The sequence below is a fragment of the Coregonus clupeaformis genome, unplaced genomic scaffold, assembly GCF_020615455.1.
Source record: "Coregonus clupeaformis isolate EN_2021a unplaced genomic scaffold, ASM2061545v1 scaf0041, whole genome shotgun sequence".
NCBI classification, from domain to species: Eukaryota; Metazoa; Chordata; class Actinopteri; order Salmoniformes; family Salmonidae; genus Coregonus; species Coregonus clupeaformis.
The window spans coordinates 199-22,671 of NW_025533496.1; the positions used below are offsets into that span (position 1 = coordinate 199).

Sequence of the window (22,473 nt, forward strand, 5' to 3'; positions counted from 1 at the left end):
AGTGGTTTTTTATTGTCCCCAGCACAAGGTGCACCTGTGTAATGATCATGCTGTTTAATCAGCATCTCGATATGCCACACCTGTCAGGTGGATGGAGTATCTTGGCAAAGGAGAAATGCTCACTAACAGGGAAGTAAACAAATTTGTGCACAACATTTGAGATAAATTAGCTTTTCGTGCTTATGGAACATTTCTGGGATCTTATATTTCAGCTCATGAAACATGGGACCAACACTTGTTGCATTTATATTTTTGTTCAGTATATGTCCATTTTCAGAAATGTTGGTAAATTTGCTTTTATTGTTGAAAGAACTTATAAAAGAGATTGGTGGGTTTTCCCACTATCTAATCATGGCATGGGCTTGTTCAATGACAGGCATGTCTGTGTTTTTGGACAGCAACACTTCCTCATTGTCAAGGAAACTGCATGTGTTTGCTGGTGTGCTGAGAAACATGTGCTGGCTGATCTGGCTTCCTTTTTTGTGAGAGGCATGCATCTTTACATTCTTGTGCTTTCCAGTGTGGATAAATGAAAACTCCTCAATATAAATTGTTCATGCTTTGGAAAAAATATGTTGATTTTATTGTTTTTATTACATTATCGGGTAATAGACATGCGTTCTGTTGTTGTGAATTAACTTAATTCTTCCAAGCTATTATTTCTGATTGACTCTTTTGTTTCATTTAAACTACTGTACATATTGTAGCTGATACTTACAGTACGGTGCTGTGCACAATAATTGGGCTTTACTACAGTACAGTGGACTGTTCATCCAGCCCTACAGGTGGCAATGTCGCAAAAGAGGACTACAACCTAATTTTCCACTGAAGGGGGAGATTCTTTGTAGAAGTGAACACATAGGCAATTGATAAGTTGTGAAGGCACCGGGGGGAGAAAAAAAAAGCTCGCTTTTATAATAACGATTCCAACAGTTGATTTGCGTCGGTACATGCTTCATTGCTGCGAAAGTGGTTGAGTTGTTCGGCGTGTTGTCTACGCCAGGTGTTGGTGTTAGTGGGAGGAAAATGCAATCTTTTTCATGGAGGTAGGAACACATTGCGCTGATGCGGACGCCTCTGTTAACTGTCTTTTGAAATTGCATTCACTTTAAACCCAACGTAAAGCATTATTTTGTTGATTTGGCACAGCAAACTGCTAGTTGTCAATGTGAGTGTGCCCTTGTAAACAACAGTCGGATTGTGCAGGCGACGATATGTTTTGTTTTCAGGAAGATTGCAACATTGTACTTAGCTTCTAGAGCTAGCTGTTATGACAACAGTTAAACTAGTTACTTAGGTCCAAATGAATAAATGCAGAATAAAGACCCTTGCCGTGGCCATTGACATGATGTAGGTCTAGTCATGTAACTGTTAACACGTTTCAGCTTTTAGTCCATTCTTTGGGTTGTGTAACTAGTCAGTTCAGATTTTCTAGGACAAGTCTGTAATGTGATCCCTCCCTGTCAGGTATGTGAAAAAAACATGTACAAGTCAAGGCATTTATGGGTCCAGGCCGATATCCTAGTCTCAAATCATACAAGTGTGTATTCTAACCATTTACAACAATTAGGCTAACTGTTGCAGGGTACCTACTGTATATAAAAGCAACAAGGCCCTCTTTGCAATTGTGTAACATTCTAAGATGAACCATGCGATAAGTACATGAAATCCCGGCAACTGTGGCACGATTAGGCCTACTGTCCCTTCATGGAGCCTAAATGTGGCAATTTTTCAGTCCTGCCCTGATGTGAATGGCTTCAGCCTGCAGGTTGGTTGGTAGAAGTGCAGAGAGGACTGCATTCCTGCATGTAATGAGCTGCTTGTTCACAGCCCAGGTTGCACTGAGAGAAGCTGCAGTGGCCTGGCTGGCTGGCTGGCTTGGGGTAGAGGCGGCACACAAAGAGCCTCTGTCTGTCAAGCAGAGAAGGAGCCAGGCAGGCTGGGAACACACCTTTCACAGGCCTGATTAGGTTACTGGAGTATTTCAATCCATCACTCTAAAACCATGTGGGAAAAACATGCTGCTGACAGAGTTCTTCAATGGCTATGACTGATTTATTATAGTTAAATCAGTCCACTACATAACTTACCTGCCATGTCTCTGGTACTAATACTAGTATTTGTGTGTGTGCGTGCGCTGAAGGCTTTGGCCTGGCCTGGCGCTGATCCTCCTCCCGTCTACGCTGGCGGTGGACGAAGAGTCGTCGCTGCTGCAGGACTGGCACGACGTGTGGCTGTTCCGCTTCTTCCTCAACGTGCTGGGCTACACCACCATCATCATTCCCGGCTACTTCCTCGTCACCTACTTGAAGAGGATCAACTACCTCGAAACAGGTGTGGATGATCTACAAACTGGTGATTACACACATGCTGCATTTATATGCTGGCATGCACGCAGACCCACACACACACACACAAATAGGACTACACTTTTTCTCCACATGACTAACACCTACCCATCTATCCGATATGAGTTAGTGTGTCCTTCAAGTTGCAATTCAGACTTTCTCTCTGTTAACATAACATGATCAGTATGTTGAATTTGATGGATCAATGAATGGTTGATGTGTTCCGGACCTTGTTTATTCCCCTCCTCCCAGGCCGAGGCATTTGCTATCCTGTCATAAAGGCCTGTGTGTTTGGAAGTGAATCGAAGACTGGTCTCCTAGACGACGCATCCCTAGCTCCCAGAAATGACGTGGACTCGGGCTCGTCGGCCAGACAAGCCTTCAAGTTAGTCTTTTGCGCTGCAGGACTTCAGGTAGAGCACTTTGTGACGTGTAGTTCAAAGGGCTTTATACAGTGCCTTCAGAAAGTATTCAAACCCCTTAACTTATTCCACATTTGGTTGCGTTACAGCTTGAATTCAAAATTGATTAAATTGATTTTTTTCTCACCCATCTACATACATTACCCAATAATGAAAAAGTAAAACATGCTAATTTATTGAAAATTAAATACGAAAATCAAATTTACATAAGTATTCACACCCCTGAGTCAGTACTTTGTAGAAGCACCCTTGGCAGCGATTACAGCTGTGACTCTTTCTGGGTAAGTCACTTTACTTTATTTAGTTAATTTTTTACAGGGACAGTGCACATTAATCAGCCTTTCAGTAAAAGTGCCGGTTTCAGCCGGCAGGCTAATTTTCAACCGTAGTCCCTGGGCACGTTATTAAAAACTATTACAATAACAATACAGACAGACAATGAGCAGTGAGCACATGCAGAGCAACATAGGACAAGCAACACGTAGCACGCAGACAGACATAGGACAAGCAACACGTAGCACGCAGACAGACAAACATAGGACAAGCAACACGTAGCACGCAGACAGATAGAGAAACATAGGACAAGCAACACGTAGCACGCAGACAGACAGCGAAACATTTGACAAGCAACACGTAGCACGCAGACAGACAGAGAAACATAGGACAAGCAACACGTAGCACGCAGACAGACAGAGAAACATAGGACAAGCAACACGTAGCACGCAGACAGACAGAGAAACATAGGACAAGCAACACGTAGCACGCAGACAGACATACAGACATAGGACAAGCAGCACGCAGACAGACAGAGAAACATAGGACAAGCAACACGTAGCACGCAGACAGACAGAGAAACATAGGACAAGCAACACGTAGCACGCAGACAAACCACAAAACAAAATACATAAAAGCAACAAACAGTGTTTCTACACCTCACAAGCTACAGAACACAGATAACATGGAAAGCGGCAATACACAGCTAGGGATTATGTTCAAAAGTCTGATTGGCCTTTAGCCATGTCTTTGTTTTTTTGTGAAGTGCGATAGGTGGTGCAGTTATGTGTGTCTGATGGCAGTGTCTTCCAGACTTCCAGACTTCCAGGGGGGGAGCCAGACCATTTAGGATCTTGAATACAAGACATGCGTCGGTGTATTGCAAAAGATTTTCCCAGCTCAGGAACTCATGCTTTCTGAAGATGTAATAGTGATGATGTCTATCAAGCACTCTGAGAGCCTGTTTGTGGACTGATTGAATGGGTTTTAATGTTGTACAGCAAGCTTGGGCCCAACTAGTCAAGCAGTATGTTAAGTGGGGGAGTATCTTAGCATTGAAGTACAGTTTTGCTGCCTTTGTAGTCAAACAATTTCGTATGTATCGGAAAGTAGCTAGGTTGAATTTGGTTATTTGATTTCCCTTTTTCACCTGCTTTTTGAAAGAATGGTTGGAATCAAGTATGATGCCAAGGTATTTAAAATGGGATACCACCTGGAGCGTCTCCTCTGACACATAGACATCTGCCTCAGTAGCATCAGTTGCCCTCTTTGTAAAGAACATGCAGACTGTTTTTTTCACATTGAGATGCAAACATGAGTCACTGAGCCACTTTGTAACATGGACCATCGCCGTAGTGAATTATTGTGCAGCTTGTTTTCTCTTTGCATGCACATAAATCACTGTATCATCTGCATACATTTGTATTTCAGATCCAGTACAGACATAAAGTAGATCATTAATGTACAAGTTGAACAGGAGGTGCCCCAGTATTGACCCTTGGGGCATGCCCACATCATAGCTGAGGGTGGGTGACATCTCATTGCTCACTCTGACACACTGGGTTCTGCCTTCAAAGTATGATTTCATCCATCTCAAGGCATCGAGGTGGTAAAGTTGAACCTAGACAGTTTTGTGATGAGAACCTCATGGTTAACAGTATCAAAGGTGTTCCTTAGGTCTAGAAACACAGCCCCAACAATGCCCCCTTTGTGTGGAGTGGTTTGCTCTGAAGCCCAAACTGCATGGAGTGTAATGTGAAGGGGCTGTTGTTGAGTTGGGCAATCAGTTGCTCTGCTAGACACTTTTCAGCACCACAGGTAGTATACTAATGGGTCACCTGATTTAAAGATGGATGTTATTATGGCCGACCTCCAGACCCTTGGAAACACCCCCTGACCAATAGATGTATTGGTGACCTTAGTAATGGGGCCAGTGAGTGACACTTTTTTTTTTTTTAGTTTTTAAGAAAGGTAGAGTCCAGCCCAAACACATCTTTGTCTTTAGAGAGCTAATCACCTTGTTCACCTCTGACTCAGAAACCTCCCTTATGGTGAAGACAAGACAGGTTGAGTTATTCACTGGCGCTGAACCCTTAGGTATTCTGAGCTGATCAGGCTTTCTAACAGTAGAGAGGTTAAACCTGTTATTAGAAAGCTTTCTGGCTATGAGTGTCACATTATGGTAAGACAGCCCAGTAACCATATAGAATGATTTAGTCACGCTTTCTGGTATATTACTGAACACCAGATCAATATGTGTTTTAGAAGAACACGACGCCGACAGTAGATTGTCATCCCAGCAAGGACACACTGAGATTATCAGTAGAGCATCTACATACAGAGCTGACAATTGTGGCAATGCACTGGAGATAAAACTCATAATTGCACTTTAAATCTTTGCGAGAGTTACTTAGCTGGGGTCGGTGTATACCTGATCTTTTAGATAAAATAACAGATTCTGGAGGAGAAGCGGCACCTGCCGCACCGCCCTCCCTTCGATCCGCCAGCTTTAAGAACTTTGCACACCTGGATTGTACAGTATTCTTTAAAAAATTCTTCAAGCTCTGTCAAGTTGGTTGTTGATCATTACTAGACAGCCATTTTCAAGTCTTGCCATAGGTTTTCATGACGATTTTAAGTCCAAATTGAAACTAGGCCACTCAGGAACATTCAATGTCGTCTTTGTAAGCAACTCCAGTGTATATTTTGCTCTGTGTTATTGTCCTACTGAAAGGTGAATTTGTCTCAAAGTGTCTGTTGGAAAGCAGACTGACCCAGGTTTTCCTCTAGGATTCTGCCTGTGCTTAGCTCTATTCTGTTTATTTGTATCCTGCAAAACTCCCTAGTCCTTGCCGATGACAAGCATACCCATAACATTTAAATTTTTTAGTCATTTAGCAGATGCTCTTATCCAGAGCGACTTACATTTTCATACCACCACCATGCTTGAAAATATAAAGTGGTACTCTGTGACGTGTTGTGTTGGATTTGCCTCAAACATAACGCTATGTATTCAGGACAAAAAGTTAATTTCTTTGCCAAATTTTTTGCAGTTTTACTTTAGTGCATTATTGCAAACAGGATGCATGTTTTGAAATATTTTTTATTCTGTACAGCCTTCCTTTTCACTCTGTCATTTAGGTTAGTATTGTGGAGTAACTACAATGATCTTGATCCATCCTTAGTTTTCTCCTATCACAACCATTTAATTCTGTAACTGTTTTAAAGTCACCATTGGCCTCATGGTAAAATCCCTGAGCGGTTTCCTTCCTCTCTGGCAACTGAGTTAGGAAGGATGCCTGTATATTTGTAGTGACTGGGTGTATTGATACACCATCCAACATGTAATTAATAACTTCACCATGTTCAAAGGGATATTCAATGTCTGTTTTTTTATCTACCAATAGGTGCCCTTCTTTGCGAGGTATTGGAAAACCTCCCTGGTCTTTGTGGTTGAATCTGTGTTTGAAATTCACTGCTCGACTGAGGGACCTTACAATTATCTGTATGTGTGGGGTACAGAGATGAGGTAGTCATTCAAAAATCATGTTGAACACTATTTTTGCACAACTTATTATGTGACTTGATAAGCAAATGTTTACTCTTTAACTTATTTAGGCATGTCATAACAAAGGGGTTGAATACTTATTGACGCAAGACATTTCAGCTTTTCATTTTTTATTAATTTGCAAACATTTCTTGTGATGCTGTGAGGAAAAGGGTTTATGTTTATTAAAATGTTTATTTTTAATTCACAATCTGTAGAAGCAATGAGAATAGAAAGGTTCAGAACTTTTGTAAAACATCACAGTACGGTTGAAATATATATGGCAAATAGAAATCCTATATGGATGGTGTTAAGAGATAGATGGGAGGTATTGAATAGAGTTGAAGGATGGGACTAATAACAAATAACAACAAAGATAGCTAATAATGTAAGCATAGTGTGTCCATAATAAGTATATAGGTTGTATGTTGGGAGCTTTTGGGAAAGAGCACAGTTAGAAAGATATGGCATATAGAAGCAAACCGGATGGACATCATGAAAATGATCGGAGAGGTTGAGAGTAGAAGAAGTTCAGGAGCAAAAAATATATATATATATATATATATATATATATATATATATATATATATATATATATATAATAGAATTATTGTAAAATTAACTCTGTCCATAAGGTGTAGATAGTAAGTATAGACCGGAAGTAGAGGCCTGGGCATATACTTTTCATATATATATATATATATATATATACAAAAACATGGGGGATTGGAAGTGATCCAGACAATTACATTGATAGAAGATACAATCTATCTGCAATATTAAGCTGATCCATTCCCCCCGAAAAATAAAAAAATAAATCAAATAAATAAATAAATAAAAACATTTCTAAAAAGATGATTCCACTTTGACATTATGGGGTATTGTGTGTAGGCCAATGACACAAAATCTCAATTTAACCACTTTTAAATTCAGGCTGTAACAACAAAATGGGGAAAAAGTCAAGGGGTGTAAATACTTTCTGAAGGCTCTGTAAATAAAATGTATTGAATTTGAGTGGGTAGATTCTATATCTTTAAACTGCAATGCAAACATATTGACCTATTCACATTCATATCTAATGCACTTCATATTGTTTAGTCTCCTTCTCTGTTATCCTGTTGTCTCTCCAGGCGTCCTACCTGACATGGGGTGTCCTACAGGAGAGGGTGATGACGCGCTCGTACGGGGCTTCCACCCCCGAGGAGGAGGGCGAGCGCTTCAAGGACTCCCAGTTCCTGGTGTTCATGAACCGCATCCTGGCGCTGACCGTGTCCGGCCTGTGGTGTGTCCTGTTCAAGCAGCCCCGCCACGGCGCACCCATGTACAAGTACTCGTTCGCCTCGCTCTCCAACGTCCTCAGCAGCTGGTGCCAGTACGAGGCCCTCAAGTACATCAGCTTCCCCACCCAGGTGCTGGCCAAGGCCTCTAAAGTGATTCCTGTCATGCTCATGGGAAAGATTGTGTCGCACAAGAGCTACGAGTACTGGGAGTACCTGACGGCGGCGCTCATCTCGCTGGGCGTCAGCATGTTCTTGCTGACGAGCGCGACCGATAAGCACCCGTCTACGGTCACGACGTTCAGCGGCGTGGTCATCTTGGGTGGCTACATTGTCTTCGACAGCTTCACGTCCAACTGGCAGGACAACCTGTTCAAGCACAAGATGTCGTCTGTGCAGATGATGTTCGGCGTCAACCTCTTCTCCTGCCTCTTCACCATGGGCTCGCTGCTGGAGCAGGGCGCCTTCTTCGACTCGCTGGCCTTCATGATGCGCCACTCAGAGTTCGCCTTCCACACCATGCTGCTGTCGGTGTGCTCGGCGTGTGGCCAGCTCTTCATCTTCTACACCATCGCGCAGTTCGGCGCCGCCATCTTCACCATCATCATGACCCTGCGGCAGGCCATCGCCATCCTGCTCTCCTGCTTCCTGTACGGCCACGCCGTCACCAAGGTGGGAGGCTTTGGCATGGCCGTGGTCTTCCTCGCTCTCTTCATGCGTGTCTACGCCCGCAGCCGCATGAAGGCGGGACGCAAGGCGCCACAGCCACAGGTGCAGAAGGTCTAGGAGGAGGAGTTGGAGGGAACTGGAAAATGAACTGAAGCCACGTTTTGGTGGTGCTTTTTCTCGTCTGTCTGTGTGTCCAGTTTGACATTTTATGGGTTTCTACTTTATAGGATAGGTACAGAAAGGGATTCTAATGCCGTCGTCTGAGGTCAACGGGAGTTATTAGACTAAACCAATCAGCAGTCACAGGCGTTTAAATTACACAGCAACCGTCGCTTGTCCGTTTTGTATCTGAAACCCAGCTCAAAAGCATACAACATTGGCATTTGAAATGTAAACAACTGATAAAATGGCTGACGCCTTTGATTTCTGCCTCCGTGATATGCTTCTGGAGCAGCGCTCAGAAAACATACATTTGACATTTGCGGTATAGTTTTGCCGTAAGCGCTAGGACATGAACTCTGTACTGCAAGACTCCAGCTATTGGTAATGTAACATTGCGAATGGCACCATATTAAGTGGCTTATAAGGCCTCTGAAAAGTGACTTTGACAGTGAGAGAACATGAGATAGTGGTGAGCAGGCCCCAAGGTCCCATTTATGGATAATCTCTGTCTAGATACTGTACCAATTTAGTTTAAAAACTATGTAATTATTGCATTGTTCTACTTTTTGGACATGGCATGAGAGAAATGTTCGGTGATTGTTACTAGCCAATGATCCGGTAATTCTGCTAGAGAGTATTTTATTTGTTCTGTATAAAGAAGCTGGTATGTTTGAGGGCGCTTCACTTTGGGCAGTATTCTGACTTGAGATTTACGCACTTAACTTACATTTTCGCAAGTCTACCATTGACATGAATTAAGGATTTACGCGAACGTCCGAGCTGTGCAAACCCATATCTCAAGTCAAAATACCGCCCTTTCAGATAATAGAAAAAACAGTTCATACATCTTTAGTTGACTTGATGTTTTGTCCCTCATGGCTTACCATAGTATGTCTGATAAGGAATGTTACTGATAGTGTCCCCACAGAGAGAACTAAACCCTTTTCCTCACAGCATCACAAGAATAAATGCACAGCTTACCAGCAAACCATCAAAAAGCACTTTGCAGCAATTAATGTTCTATTTTATATGGAACTGGGAGTGTGTGTGTGTATACAGTGCCTTCGGAAGGTATTCAGACCCCTTGAAATTTTCCACGTTTTGTAACGTTACAGCCTTATTCTAAAATGGACTAAATCGTTTTTTCCCCCTATTCAATATACACACTATTCCATAATGACAAGGCAAAAACAGGTTTAGAAATGTTTGCAAATGTATTAAAAAAATGAAAATTACATTTACATAAGTATTCAGACCCTTTACTCAGTACTTTTGTTGAAGCACCTTTGGCAGCGATTACAGCCTCAATTCTTTTTGGGTATGACGCTATAAGCTTGGCACACCTGTATTTGGGGAGTTTCTCCTATTCTTCTCTGCAGATCCTCTCAAGCTCTGTCAGGTTGGATGGGGAGCGTCGCAGCACAGCTATTTTCAGGTCTCGCCAGAGATGTTCGATCTGGTTCAAGTCCGGGCTCTGGCTGGGCCGCTCAAGGACATTCAGAAGCCACTCCTGCGTTGTCCTGTTGGAAGGTGAACCTTCGCCCCAGTCTGAGTTCCTGAGCGCTCTGGAGCAGGTTTTCATCAAGGATCTCTCTGTTCATCTTTCCCTCAATCCTGACTAGACTCCCAGTCCCTGCCGCTGAAAAACATCCCCACAGCATGATGCTGCCACCACCGTGCTTCACCATAGGGATGGTGCCAGGTGTCCTCCAGACATGACGCTTGGCATTCAGGCCAAATATTGGTTTCATCAGACCGGAGAATCTTGTTTCTCATGGTCTGAGAGTCCTTTAGGTGCCTTTTGGCAAACTCCAAGCGGGCTGTCATGTGCCTTTTACTGAGGAGTGGCTTCCGTCTGGCCACTCTACCATAAAGGCCTGATTGGTGGAGTGCTGCGGAGATGGTTGTCATTCTGGAAGGTTCTCCCATCTCCACAGAGGAACTCTGGAGCTCTGTCAGAGTGACCACCGGGTTCTTGGTCACCTCCCTGACCAAGGCCCTTCTCCCCCGATTGCTCAGTTTGGCCGGGCGCCCAGCTCTAGGAAGAGTCTTGGTGGTTCAAACTTCTTCCATTTAAGAATGATTGAGGCCACTGTGTTCTTGGGGACCTTCAATGCTGCAGAAATTTTTTGGTACCCTTCCCCAGATCTGTGCCTCGACACAATCCTGTCTCGGAGCTCGACTGACAATTCCTTCGTCCTCATGGCTTGGTTTTTGCTCTGACATCCACTGTCAACTGTGGGACCTTATATAGACAGGTGTGTGCCTTTCCAAATCATGTCCAATCAATTGAATTCACCACAGGTGGACTCCAATCAAGTTGTAGAAACATCTCAAGAATGATCAATGGAAACAGGATGCACCTGAGCTCAATTTCGAGTCTGATAGCAAAGGGTCTGAATACTAAAGTAAATAAAGTATTTCTGTTTATAATTTTTTTTTAAATATGCAAAAATGTCTAAACCTGTTTTCGCTTTGTCATTATAGGGTATTGTGTGTAGATTGAACATTTTATTTAATCAATTTTAGAATAAGGCTGTAACGTAACAAAATGTGGAAAAAGTCAAGGGGTCTGAATACTTTCCGAATGCACTATATATATATCACACACACACTAGATATACACACAATACATACATATATATGTATAAATATGTGTGTGTATGTGTGTGTATATATATATATATATATATATATATGACCAAAAGTATGTGGACACCTGCTCGTCGAACATCTCATTCCAAAATCATGGGCATTAATATGGATTTGGTCCCCCCTTTGCTGCTATAACAGCCTCCAGTCTTCTGGGAAGGATTTCCACTAGATGTTGGAACATTGCTGCAGGGACTTGCTTCCATTCAGCCACAAGAGCATTATTGAGGTCGGGCACTGATGTTGGGCGATAATTTTTTTATATATATATATATATATATATATATATATACACACACACTACCAGTCAAAGGTTTGGACACACCTACTCATTCAAGGGTTTTTCTTTATTTTTACTATTTTCTTACATTGTAGAATAATAGTGAAGACATCAAAACTATGAAATAACACATGTAACCAAAAAAGTGTTAAACAAATCAAAATATATTTTATATTTGAGATTCTTCAAATAGCCACCCTTTGCATTGATGACAGCTTTGCACACTCTTGGCATTCTCTCAACCAGCTTCATGAGGTAGTCACCTGGAATGCATTTCAATTAACAGGTGTGCCTTCTTAAAAGTTAATTTGTGGAGTTTCTTAATGTGTTTGAGCCAATCAGTTGTGTTGTGACAAGGTAGGGTGGGTATACAGAAGATAGCCCTATTTGGTAAAAGACCAAGTCCATATTATGGCAAGAACAGCTCAAATAAGCAAAGAGAAACGACAGTCCATCATTACCTTAAGACATGAAGGTCAGTAAAACCGGAAAATGTCAAGAAATGTGAATGTTTCTTCAAGTGCAGTCGCAAAAACCATCAAGCGCTATGATGAAACTGGCTCTCATGAGGACCGCCACAGGAATGGAAGACCCAGAGTTACCTCTGCTGCAGAGCATAAGTTCATTAGAGTTACCAGCCTTAGAAATTGCAGTCCAAATAAATGCTTCACAGAGTTCAAGTCACAGACACATCTCAACATCAACTGTTCAGAGGGGACTGTGTGAATCAGGCCTTCATGGTCAAATTGCTGCAAAGAAACCACTACTAAAGGACACCAATAAGAAGAAGAGGCCTGCTTGGACCAAGAAACACAAGCAATGGACATTAGACCGGTGGAAATGTGTTCTTTGGTCTGGAGTCCAAATTTGAGATTTTTGGTTCCAACCGCTGTGTCTTTGTGAGACACTGTGGGTAAACAGATTAACCTCCGCATGTATAGTTCCCACTGTAAAGCATGGAGGAGGAGGTGTTATGGTGTGGGGGTACTTTGCTGGTGACACTGTGATTTATTTAGAATTCAAGGCACACTTAACCAGCATGGCTACCACAGCATTCTGCAGCGATACGCCATCCCATCTGGTTTGGGCTTAGTGGGACTATCATTTGTTTTTCAACAGGAAAATGACCCAACACACCTCCAGGCTGTGTAAGGGCTATTTGACCAAGATGGAGAGTGATGGAGTGCTGCATCAGATGACCTGGCCTCCACAATCCCCCAACCTCATACCAATTGAGATGGTTTGGGATGAGTCGGACGGCAGAGTGAAGGAAAAGCAGCCAACAAGTGCTCTGCATATGTGGGAACTCCTTCAATACTGTTGGAAAAGCATTCCAGGTGAAGCTGGTTGAAATAATGCCAAGAGTGTGCAAAGCTGTCATCAAGGCAAAGGGTGGCTATTTGATTTGTTTAATACTTTGTTTGTTTACTATATGATTCCATATGTGTTATTTCATATTTTTGATGTCTTCACTATTATTCCACAATGTAAAAATAAAGAAAAACCATTGAATGAGTAGGTGTGTCCAAACTTTTGACTGGTACTGTATGTGTTTGTGTGTATATAGATAGATATAGATATACACTGCTCAAAAAAATAAAGGGAACACTTAAACAACACAATGTAACTCCAAGTCAATCACACTTCTGTGAAATCAAACTGTCCACTTAGGAAGCAACACTGATTGACAATACATTTCACATGCTGTGGAAATTATAGGCAATTAGCAAGACACCCCCAATAAAGGACTGGTTTTGCAGTTGGTGACCACAGACCACTTCTCAGTTCCTATGCTTCCTGGCTGATGTTTTGGTCACTTTTGAATGCTGGCGGTGCTTTCACTCTAGTGGTAGCATGAGACGGAGTCTACAACCCACACAAGTGGCTCAGATAGTGCAGCTCATCCAGGATGGCACATCAATGCGAGCTGTGGCAAGAAGGTTTGCTGTGTCTGTCAGCGTAGTGTCCAGAGCATGGAGGCGCTACCAGGAGACAGGCCAGTACATCAGGAGACGTGGAGGAGGCCATAGGAGGGCAACAACCCAGCAGCAGGACTGCTACCTCCGCCTTTGTGCAAGGAGGAGCACTGCCAGAGCCCTGCAAAATGACCTCCAGCAGGCCACAAATGTGCATGTGTCTGCTCAAACGGTCAGAAACAGACTCCATGAGGGTGGTATGAGGGCCCGACGTCCACAGGTGGGGGTTGTGCTTACAGCCCAACACCGTGCAGGACGTTTGGCATTTGCCAGAGAACACCAAGATTGGCAAATTCGCCACTGGCGCCCTGTGGACTTCACAGATGAAAGCAGGTTCACACTGAGCACATGTGACAGACGTGACAGAGTCTGGAGACGCCGTGGAGAACGTTCTGCTGCCTGCAACATCCTCCAGCATGACCGGTTTGGCGGTGGGTCAGTCATGGTGTGGGGTGGCATTTCTTTGGGGGGCCGCACAGCCCTCCATGTGCTCGCCAGAGGTAGCCTGACTGCCATTAGGTACCGAGATGAGATCCTCAGACCCCTTGTGAGACCATATGCTGGTGCGGTTGGCCCTGGGTTCCTCCTAATGCAAGACAATGCTAGACCTCATGTGGCTGGAGTGTGTCAGCAGTTCCTGCAAGAGGAAGGCATTGATGCTATGGACTGGCCCGCCCGTTCCCCAGACCTGAATCCAATTGAGCACATCTGGGACATCATGTCTCGCTCCATCCACCAACGCCACGTTGCACCACAGACTGTCCAGGAGTTGGCGGATGATTTAGTCCAGGTCTGGGAGGAGATCCCTCAGGAGACCATCCGCCACCTCATCAGGAGCATGCCCAGGCGTTGTAGGGAGGTCATACAGGCACGTGGAGGCCACACACACTACTGAGCCTCATTTTGACTTGTTTTAAGGACATTACATCAAAGTTGGATCAGCCTGTAGTGTGTTTTTCCACTTTAATTTTGTGGGTGACTCCAAATCCAGACCTCCATGGGTTGATAAATTTGATTTTCATTGATAATTTTTGTGTGATTTTGTTGTCAGCACATTCAACTAGGTAAAGAAAAAAGTATTTAATAAGATTATTTCATTCATTCAGATCTAGGATGTGTTATTTTAGTGTTCCCTTTATTTTTTTGAGCAGTGTATGTATATATATATATATACAGTGGGGAAAAAAAGTATTTAGTCAGCCACCAATTGTGCAAGTTCTCCCACTTAAAAAGATGAGAGAGGCCTGTAATTTTCATCATAGGTACACGTCAACTATGACAGACAAATTGAGGAAAAGAAATCCAGAAAATCACATTGTAGGATTTTTAATGAATTTATTTGCAAATTATGGTGGAAAATAAGTATTTGGTCACCTACAAACAAGCAAGATATCTGGCTCTCACAGACCTGTAACTTCTTCTTTAAGAGGCTCCTCTGTCCTCCACTCGTTACCTGTATTAATGGCACCTGTTTGAACTTGTTATCAGTATAAAAGACACCTGTCCACAACCTCAAACAGTCACACTCCAAACTCCACTATGGCCAAGACCAAAGAGCTGTCAAAGGACACCAGAAACAAAATTGTAGACCTGCACCAGGCTGGGAAGACTGAATCTGCAATAGGTAAGCAGCTTGGTTTGAAGAAATCAACTGTAGGAGCAATTATTAGGAAATGGAAGACATACAAGACCACTGATAATCTCCCTCGATCTGGGGCTCCACGCAAGATCTCACCCCGTGGGGTCAAAATGATCACAAGAACGGTGAGCAAAAATCCCAGAACCACACGGGGGGACCTAGTGTATGACCTGCAGAGAGCTGGGACCAAAGTAACAAAGCCTACCATCAGTAACACACTACGCCGCCAGGGACTCAAATCCTGCAGTGCCAGACGTGTCCCCCTGCTTAAGCCAGTACATGTCCAGGCCCGTCTGAAGTTTGCTAGAGTGCATTTGGATGATCCAGAAGAGGATTGGGAGAATACCAAAATATAACTTTTTGGTAAAAACTCAACTCGTCGTGTTTGGAGGACAAAGAATGCTGAGTTGCATCCAAATAACACCATACCTACTGTGAAGCATGGGGGTAGAAACATCATGCTTTGGGGCTGTTTTTCTGCAAAGGGACCAGGACGACTGATCCGTGTAAAGGAAAGAATGAATGGGGCCATGTATCGTGAGATTTTGAGTGAAAACCTCCTTCCATCAGCAAGGGCATTGAAGATGAAACGTGGCTGGGTCTTTCAGCATGACAATGATCCCAAACACACCGCCCAGGAAACGAAGGAGTGGCTTCGTAAGAAGCATTTCAAGGTCCTGGAGTGGCTTAGCCAGTCTCCAGATCTCAACCCCATAGAAAATCTTTGGAGGGAGTTGAAAGTCTGTGTTGCCCAGCGACAGCCCCAAAACATCACTGCTCTAGAGGAGATCTGCATGGAGGAATGGGCCAAAATACCTGCAACAGTGTGTGAAAACCTTGTGAAGACTTACAGAAAACGTTTGACCTGTGTCATTGTCAACAAAGGGTATATAACAAAGTATTGAGAAACTTTTGTTATTGACCAAATACTTATTTTCCACCATAATTTGCAAATAAATTCATAAAAAATCCTACAATGTGATTTTCTGGATTTTTTTCCTCATTTTGTCTGTCATAGTTGATGTGTACCTATGATGAAAATTACAGGCCTCTCTCTTCTTTTTAAGTGGGAGAACTTGCACAATTGATGGCTGACTAAATACTTTTTTTCCCCACTGTATATATATATATATATATATATATATATATATATTAGTTAGGTCAACAGATGCTTATCAAGCAGTATTCAAGATGCCCATCTTATTTTTGAATAGGACGCACTAACGTTGGTCATACAAAAGACAATTTACTGTCAAATGCCAGCAAGAGTTGCAGCCAGACGGAATGATTCAGCTTTTGGAACAATCAGCCTGCACAATTATTTGCTCTCTGCTTTGTTAGTTTAGGATTCAACTTAGCAAACCATATTGACATATTTGATTAGCATAAATGCCATAAATCTTTATACTGTATGTTAGTTTTTGAAGTATTGTGGCATTCATTAAGTGGCCTGGCTGACCCAGACCACGGGGAGGACTTCCAGTTCGCTTAGCCAGGCAAATTAATTGGCGCTATGTATATATATTTGTTTGGCTAATTTACACTAATTATCATTAATTGATACGCTATATATATTTAAATGGAAAATGTATGCACTCACTAACTGTAAGTCGCTCTGGATAAGAGCGTCTGCTAAATGACAAAAAAAATAAAAATACATATATATATATATATATATATATATATATATATACATACAGTACCAGTCAAAAGTTTGGACACACCTACTCATTCAAGGGTTTTTCATAATTTCTACAATTTCCTACATTGTAGAATAATAGTGAAGACATCAAAACTATGAAATAACACCAATGGAATCATGTAGTAACCAAAAAAGGGTTAAACAAATCTAAATATATTTTAGATTCTTCAAATTAGCTACCCTTTGTGTTGATGACAGCTTTGCGCGCTCTTGGCATTCTCTTAACCAGCTTCATGAGGAATGCTTTTCCAACAGTCTTGAAGGCGTTCCCACATATGCTGAGCACTTGTTGGCTGCTTTTCCTTCACTCTGCGGTCCAACTCATCCCAAACCATCTCAATTGGGTTGAGGTCGGGTAATTGTGGAGGCCAGGTCATCTGATGCAGCACTCCATCACTCTCTTTCTTGGTCAAATAGCCCTTACACAGCCTGGAGGTGTATTGGGTCATTCTCCTGTTGAAACCAAATGATGAGCTGTTCTTGCCATAATATGGACTTGGTCTTTTACCAAATAGGGCTATCTTCTGTATACCAGCTCTACCTTGTCACAACACAACTGATTGGCTCAAACGCATTAAGAAGGAAAGAAATTCCACTAATTAACTTTTAACAAGGAACACCTGTTAATTGAAATGCATTCCAGGTGACTACCTCATGAAGCTGGTTGAGAGAATGCCAAGAGTTTGCAAAGCTGTCATCAAGGCAAAGGGTTGCTACTTTGAAGAATCTCAAAGATAAAATATATTTGTTTTGTTTAACACTTTTTTGGTTACAACATGATCCCATGTGTGTTATTTCATAGTTTTGATGTCTTCACTGTCATTCTACAATGTAGAAAATAGTTTTAAAAAAGAAAAGAAAAACCCTGGAATGTGGTGTGTCAACTTTTGACTGGTACTGTATCTGTGCATATATATTTATATATGAGTGTATATACATACATACATGTGTACAAAACATTAAGAACATCTTAATAATATTGAGTTGCACCCCCCCCCCTTTTTCCCTCAGAACAGCCTCAATTCGTCGGGGCATGGACTCAACATGGTGTCAAAAGCGTTCCACAGGGATGCTGGCCCATGTTGACTCCAATGCTTCCCACAGTTGTGTCAAGTTGGCTGGATGTCCTTTGGGTGGTGGACCATTCTTGATACACACGAGAAACTGTTGAGCGTGAAAAACCCAGAAGCGTTGCAGTTCTTGACACAAACCGGTGCGCCTGGCACCTACTACCAGACCCTGTTCAAAGGCACTTAAATATTTTGTCTTGCCCAGTCACCCTCTGAATAGCACACATACATAATCCATGTCTCAGTTGTCTCAAGGCCTAAAAATCCTTCTTTAACCTGTCTCCTCCCCTTCATCTACACTGATTGAAGTGGATTTAATAAGTGACGTCAATAAGAGATCATAGCATTCACCTGGTCATTCTGTCATGGAAAGAGTAGGCGTTCATAATGTTTTGTACACTCAGTGTGTAATTTGGAACAGGACATGGACCAGTTGTTCTGGATTATCAAGATTGGAATTTGTATTCAAACAAGCCATAGTCAGTAATCACCCATAGGGCATAGTGTGTACAGTCCCTGTCAATGAATGGTGTTGATTTGTCAAACCGCAATCACTTCATGAAGTTCAAATATAAAACATTCAAATATACAGCACTCTGTCATTAACTATGGTCCATACGTCCATCTGCTCTTGCTGTAACACTTTAGATGAATATGACTCAAAACAATATTAATGTTCTATGTATAGGCTTTACAAATGTCATATTTTTATGTTCTGTTTGCGTTAGCTTAACACCTTTGTTGAAATGTCAGTTGGTTTAATGGTGATGTTTGAATAGACGGTTGGCCCCACCTCTATCTGGTCTAGACAAGGACTACAGTTAAAACAACTGTAAAGTACTAGTAGCAAAGCAAATGTCATAGAATGGGTCATGGGACGTGGCATATTCATGATAATTCAATGGTTTTTACATAGCCTTCAATGTTGCCCGGGGGAGTGACTTAGGGAAGAATGCAATGTAAACATTTGTCTTTTGGATCTTTGGCTTCATTTGAAACTGTAACCTTTTTGGACACATGGAGCGTAGTCGCATACAGTACGTGTTTCTTATGATGGAGTCATAAACATTTTTATCTGTCTGTAATGATGTGCTCATTTTCAGGAGAGCTGCTTTTTGATGCGTGAATGTTTTAATGTGGCCTGAATGGATGGTGATGGTGGTTGATGCTCTCTTAAGAATGTGAAGGATTGATTGGACAGGCTTGGGGTTTGGCTTAGAACTCCTGAATGCATACAACAGAAATGCAATGTAACCAGTACTTTCTGTTTTTATCATTGTAGTAGTTCAACTAGTAGGCTGTATTGATAATTAAAACAACATTTAAATTAATGTAAATATATGAAATTAACACTTGGAATGGATGTATGTGTAATTTCCACCTTGAATGGGTTGTTTTTTTGTGTGAAAAGGTCAGAGGGTGCTATGAGATGTAGCTGTGACCTAGGGGGGCTGACTACACTGATACATTATTTCCTCTTGCACATATTGATTATTGACCTTTAAAAGGTCATGACCTCTTGATATTAAACTATAAATTACCAGAGAACAGAATGATGATCTTCTCCAGAAGTTGTCTGTTAGTGTGTGTTGTTGAGTTGAAGCTATTATGGTATTGTGTGATATCTAATCAGTGTGAAATAGACACAGCCACATGGGGGGAACTTCCCCCTGGGCTGCCATGACAACACCACCTACTCCCAAACTGTCCGGATCAGTGTGTGAAGACGTGGGCATCTCCATGCTTCTCTTCACTGGTGTAAAGGAGCAAAAGGCTACACACTCAAACCCTCAGTCAACCTTCCCACTCCTGGGGAAACCAACCAGTCACTACAAGCTTTCACTGTGAGTGGCAGGAAAGGGTTAACTGGTGATAACGCTTACTGTAGTAGTGGAACAAAACAGATATGAAGTGTTACGCCTCTGTGTGTAATGTTCTACATCCCCCTCCACCCAACTGGAAAGATTATTAGTTGGTGGGTCCAGTTCTCGTCGTTTATTTTAGGTCACCTCTCCAGTTATGTCATCTGAATTCCACCTTCCTCTTTAGGGTTGATCGATTTCCTGTCTGTGATGTTTAGATAACTTATGAGCGTGCGTAAACAAATATTTCTCCCTTCAGATATTGAAGATAGTAATCTCTGATATCATTAAGCTATTCTATTTAGATTCTCTATCCTGTCACTCTGTTGGTCTACTCATTCTCAGGGCTCATAATGTAATGGAAACGTAAATACAACACTGGTATTGTGCACGAGAGCTGCAGTGACAGATACGGTGGACATTGACAAAGACCGATTGTAATCTTGTGGGGTGAAAGTTGTGCTCCTTGTATTGCATCTCGTGGTTTCAATTTACTGTAAAGCAAATATCACACACGTTACATTGAGCAGTTTTTTTTATCACCCCCATTCAGAATCGACCAGTGTGCTCAATTGCCCGACACAATTGACCTTCATCACCCCCATGAGGACATTTCTTTAATCAGATCTTGATTTATAATTTCTATAGATCATGTAGGGAGGTGTGGTACAGTGTGAATGAACATATCACCTCCTACTTGGGGACATATTTTGTCACCACTAAGAGTATGAAGAATGAAGACAACAACCACATATCTTTAGAAGAACAAGTTCCACAGGAAGTCATTTGTTGAACCTGAAGTCACATGAGTTAAATCTTTACTACATGTGAAATCTCTAGTTGCAGTGGTAAAAGAGAAGGCAAATTCAAACGTCTAAAAATCTACTACTGCGTTCTGATCTTTTCACTCCTCTGATATTTATAGTAGCCTAGCATCGTGTTTCTGTTGACACGATTGTGCAAGTCCCTCGCCTGGTGAGACCACTCAGTATCAGAATGACTGAGAAGTGGAAGGGGTCAGGGGTGAATAAGACACCCACACAAGTTAACACATATCCTCCATACAATAGCTGAAAACTGCAAATCTACCTTTATCACCACCCCCTCACTAGGCCTCTGCTTTATACTATAAACCATGTGATTTCAAAGAATTCACCTTGACTTTTTCATGCATCTCACTGATTGATGAATAACCCGTAACCTCGGAACATATCTTTGTGGGTTAATGCCTTGAGTGGCAACAGACATTCACAGGGTGCGAACCACTACCATTATGGTTCAAGTTGAAAACCTATATTCTAGACAGTTTTATGCAAGGTCTAACTTAAAAGGGCAATCTGCAGTTGCTACTTCCACTGATTTACAGTGCCTTCGGAAAGTATTCAGACCCCTTGACTTTTTCCACATTTTGTTACGTTACGGCCTTATTCTAAAATGGATTCAATATTTTTTTCTCAGCAATCTACACACAATACCCCATAATGACAAAGCGAAAAGTTTTGTTTTTAAACTTAGGCAAATGTATTCGAAATAAAAAACAAATACTTTATTTACATAAGTATTCAGACCCTTTGCTATGGGACTCAAAATTGAGCTCAGGTGCATCCTGTTTCCATTGATCATCTTTGAGATGTTTCTACAACTTCATTGGAGTCCACCTGTGGTAAATTCAATTGATTAGACATGATTTGGAAAGGCACACACCTGTCTATATAAGGTCCCACAGTTGACTGCATGTCAGAGCAAAAACCAAGCCATAAGGTCAAAGGAATTGTCCGTAGAGCTCAGAGACAGGATTGTGTCGAGGCACAGATCTGGGGAAGGGTACCAAAACATGTCTGCAGCATTGAACGTCCCCAAGACAACGTGGCCTCCATCATTCTTAAATAGAAGAAGTTTGGAACCACCAAGACTCTTCCTAGAGCTGGCCGCCCAGCCAAACTGAGCAATTGGGGGAGAAGTGCCTTGGTCAGGGAGGTGACCAAGAACCCGATGGTCACTCTTGACAGAGCTCTAGAGTTCCTCTGTGCAGATGGGAGAACCTTCCAGAAGGACAACCATCTCTGCAGCACTCCCTGAATCAGGCCTTTATGGTAGAGTGGCCAGACTGAAGCCACTCCTCAGTAAAAAGCACAACAGCCCGCATGGAGTTTGCCAAAAGGTACCTAAAGACTCTATGAGAAATAAGATTCTCTGGTCTGATGAAACCAAAATTGAACTCTTTGGCCAGAATGCCAAGCATCACATCTAGAGGAAACCTGGCACCATCCCTAAGGTGAAGAAGCATCATGCTGTGGGGATGTTTTTCAGCGGCAGGGAGACTAGTCAGGAATGAGGCAAAGATGAACTGAGCAAGGTACGGAGAGATCCTTGATGAAAACCTGCTCCAGAGCACTCAGGACCTCAGACTGGGGCAACCCTAAGCACACAGCCAAGACAACGCAGGAGTGCCTTCGGGACAAGTCTCTAAATGTCCTTGAGTGGCCCAGCCAGAGCATGGACTTGAACCCGATCGAACATCTCTGGGGACCTGAAAATAGCTGTGCAGCAACACTCCCCATCCAACCTGACAGAGCTTGAGGATCTGCAGAGAT

The 22,473-nt window shown here is 42.3% G+C and overlaps 1 protein-coding gene across 2 annotated transcripts; it reads left to right on the forward strand.

Annotated features, from left to right (window-relative positions):
* The first annotated feature begins 816 nt into the window (after positions 1-816).
* Positions 817-9,710, forward strand: LOC121552458 (adenosine 3'-phospho 5'-phosphosulfate transporter 1-like). Of its 2 annotated transcripts, none has more exons than XM_041865395.2 (4): positions 817-1,046; positions 2,144-2,355; positions 2,601-2,761; positions 7,721-9,710. In XM_041865395.2, exons 1-4 carry the CDS (start codon positions 1,027-1,029, stop codon positions 8,651-8,653), a joined length of 1,326 nt encoding a protein of 441 aa, XP_041721329.1. In that variant the 5' UTR covers positions 817-1,026; the 3' UTR covers positions 8,654-9,710. The 2 variants fall into 2 exon arrangements, with proteins under 2 accessions (XP_041721329.1, XP_041721330.1); XM_041865396.2 differs by having other exon boundaries at positions 818-1,046; positions 2,144-2,334.
* Positions 9,711-22,473: the final 12,763 nt, after the last annotated feature.

Bases quoted from the DNA above. Each gene is read 5' to 3' on its own strand.
- LOC121552458 (XM_041865395.2), top strand. From the start codon at position 1,027: ATGCAATCTTTTTCATGGAG. The intron at 1,047-2,143 runs GTAGGAACACAT...CGTGCGCTGAAG, and splicing joins ATGCAATCTTTTTCATGGAG to GCTTTGGCCTGGCCTGGCGC. The intron at 2,356-2,600 runs GTGATTACACAC...CCCTCCTCCCAG, and splicing joins TGTGGATGATCTACAAACTG to GCCGAGGCATTTGCTATCCT.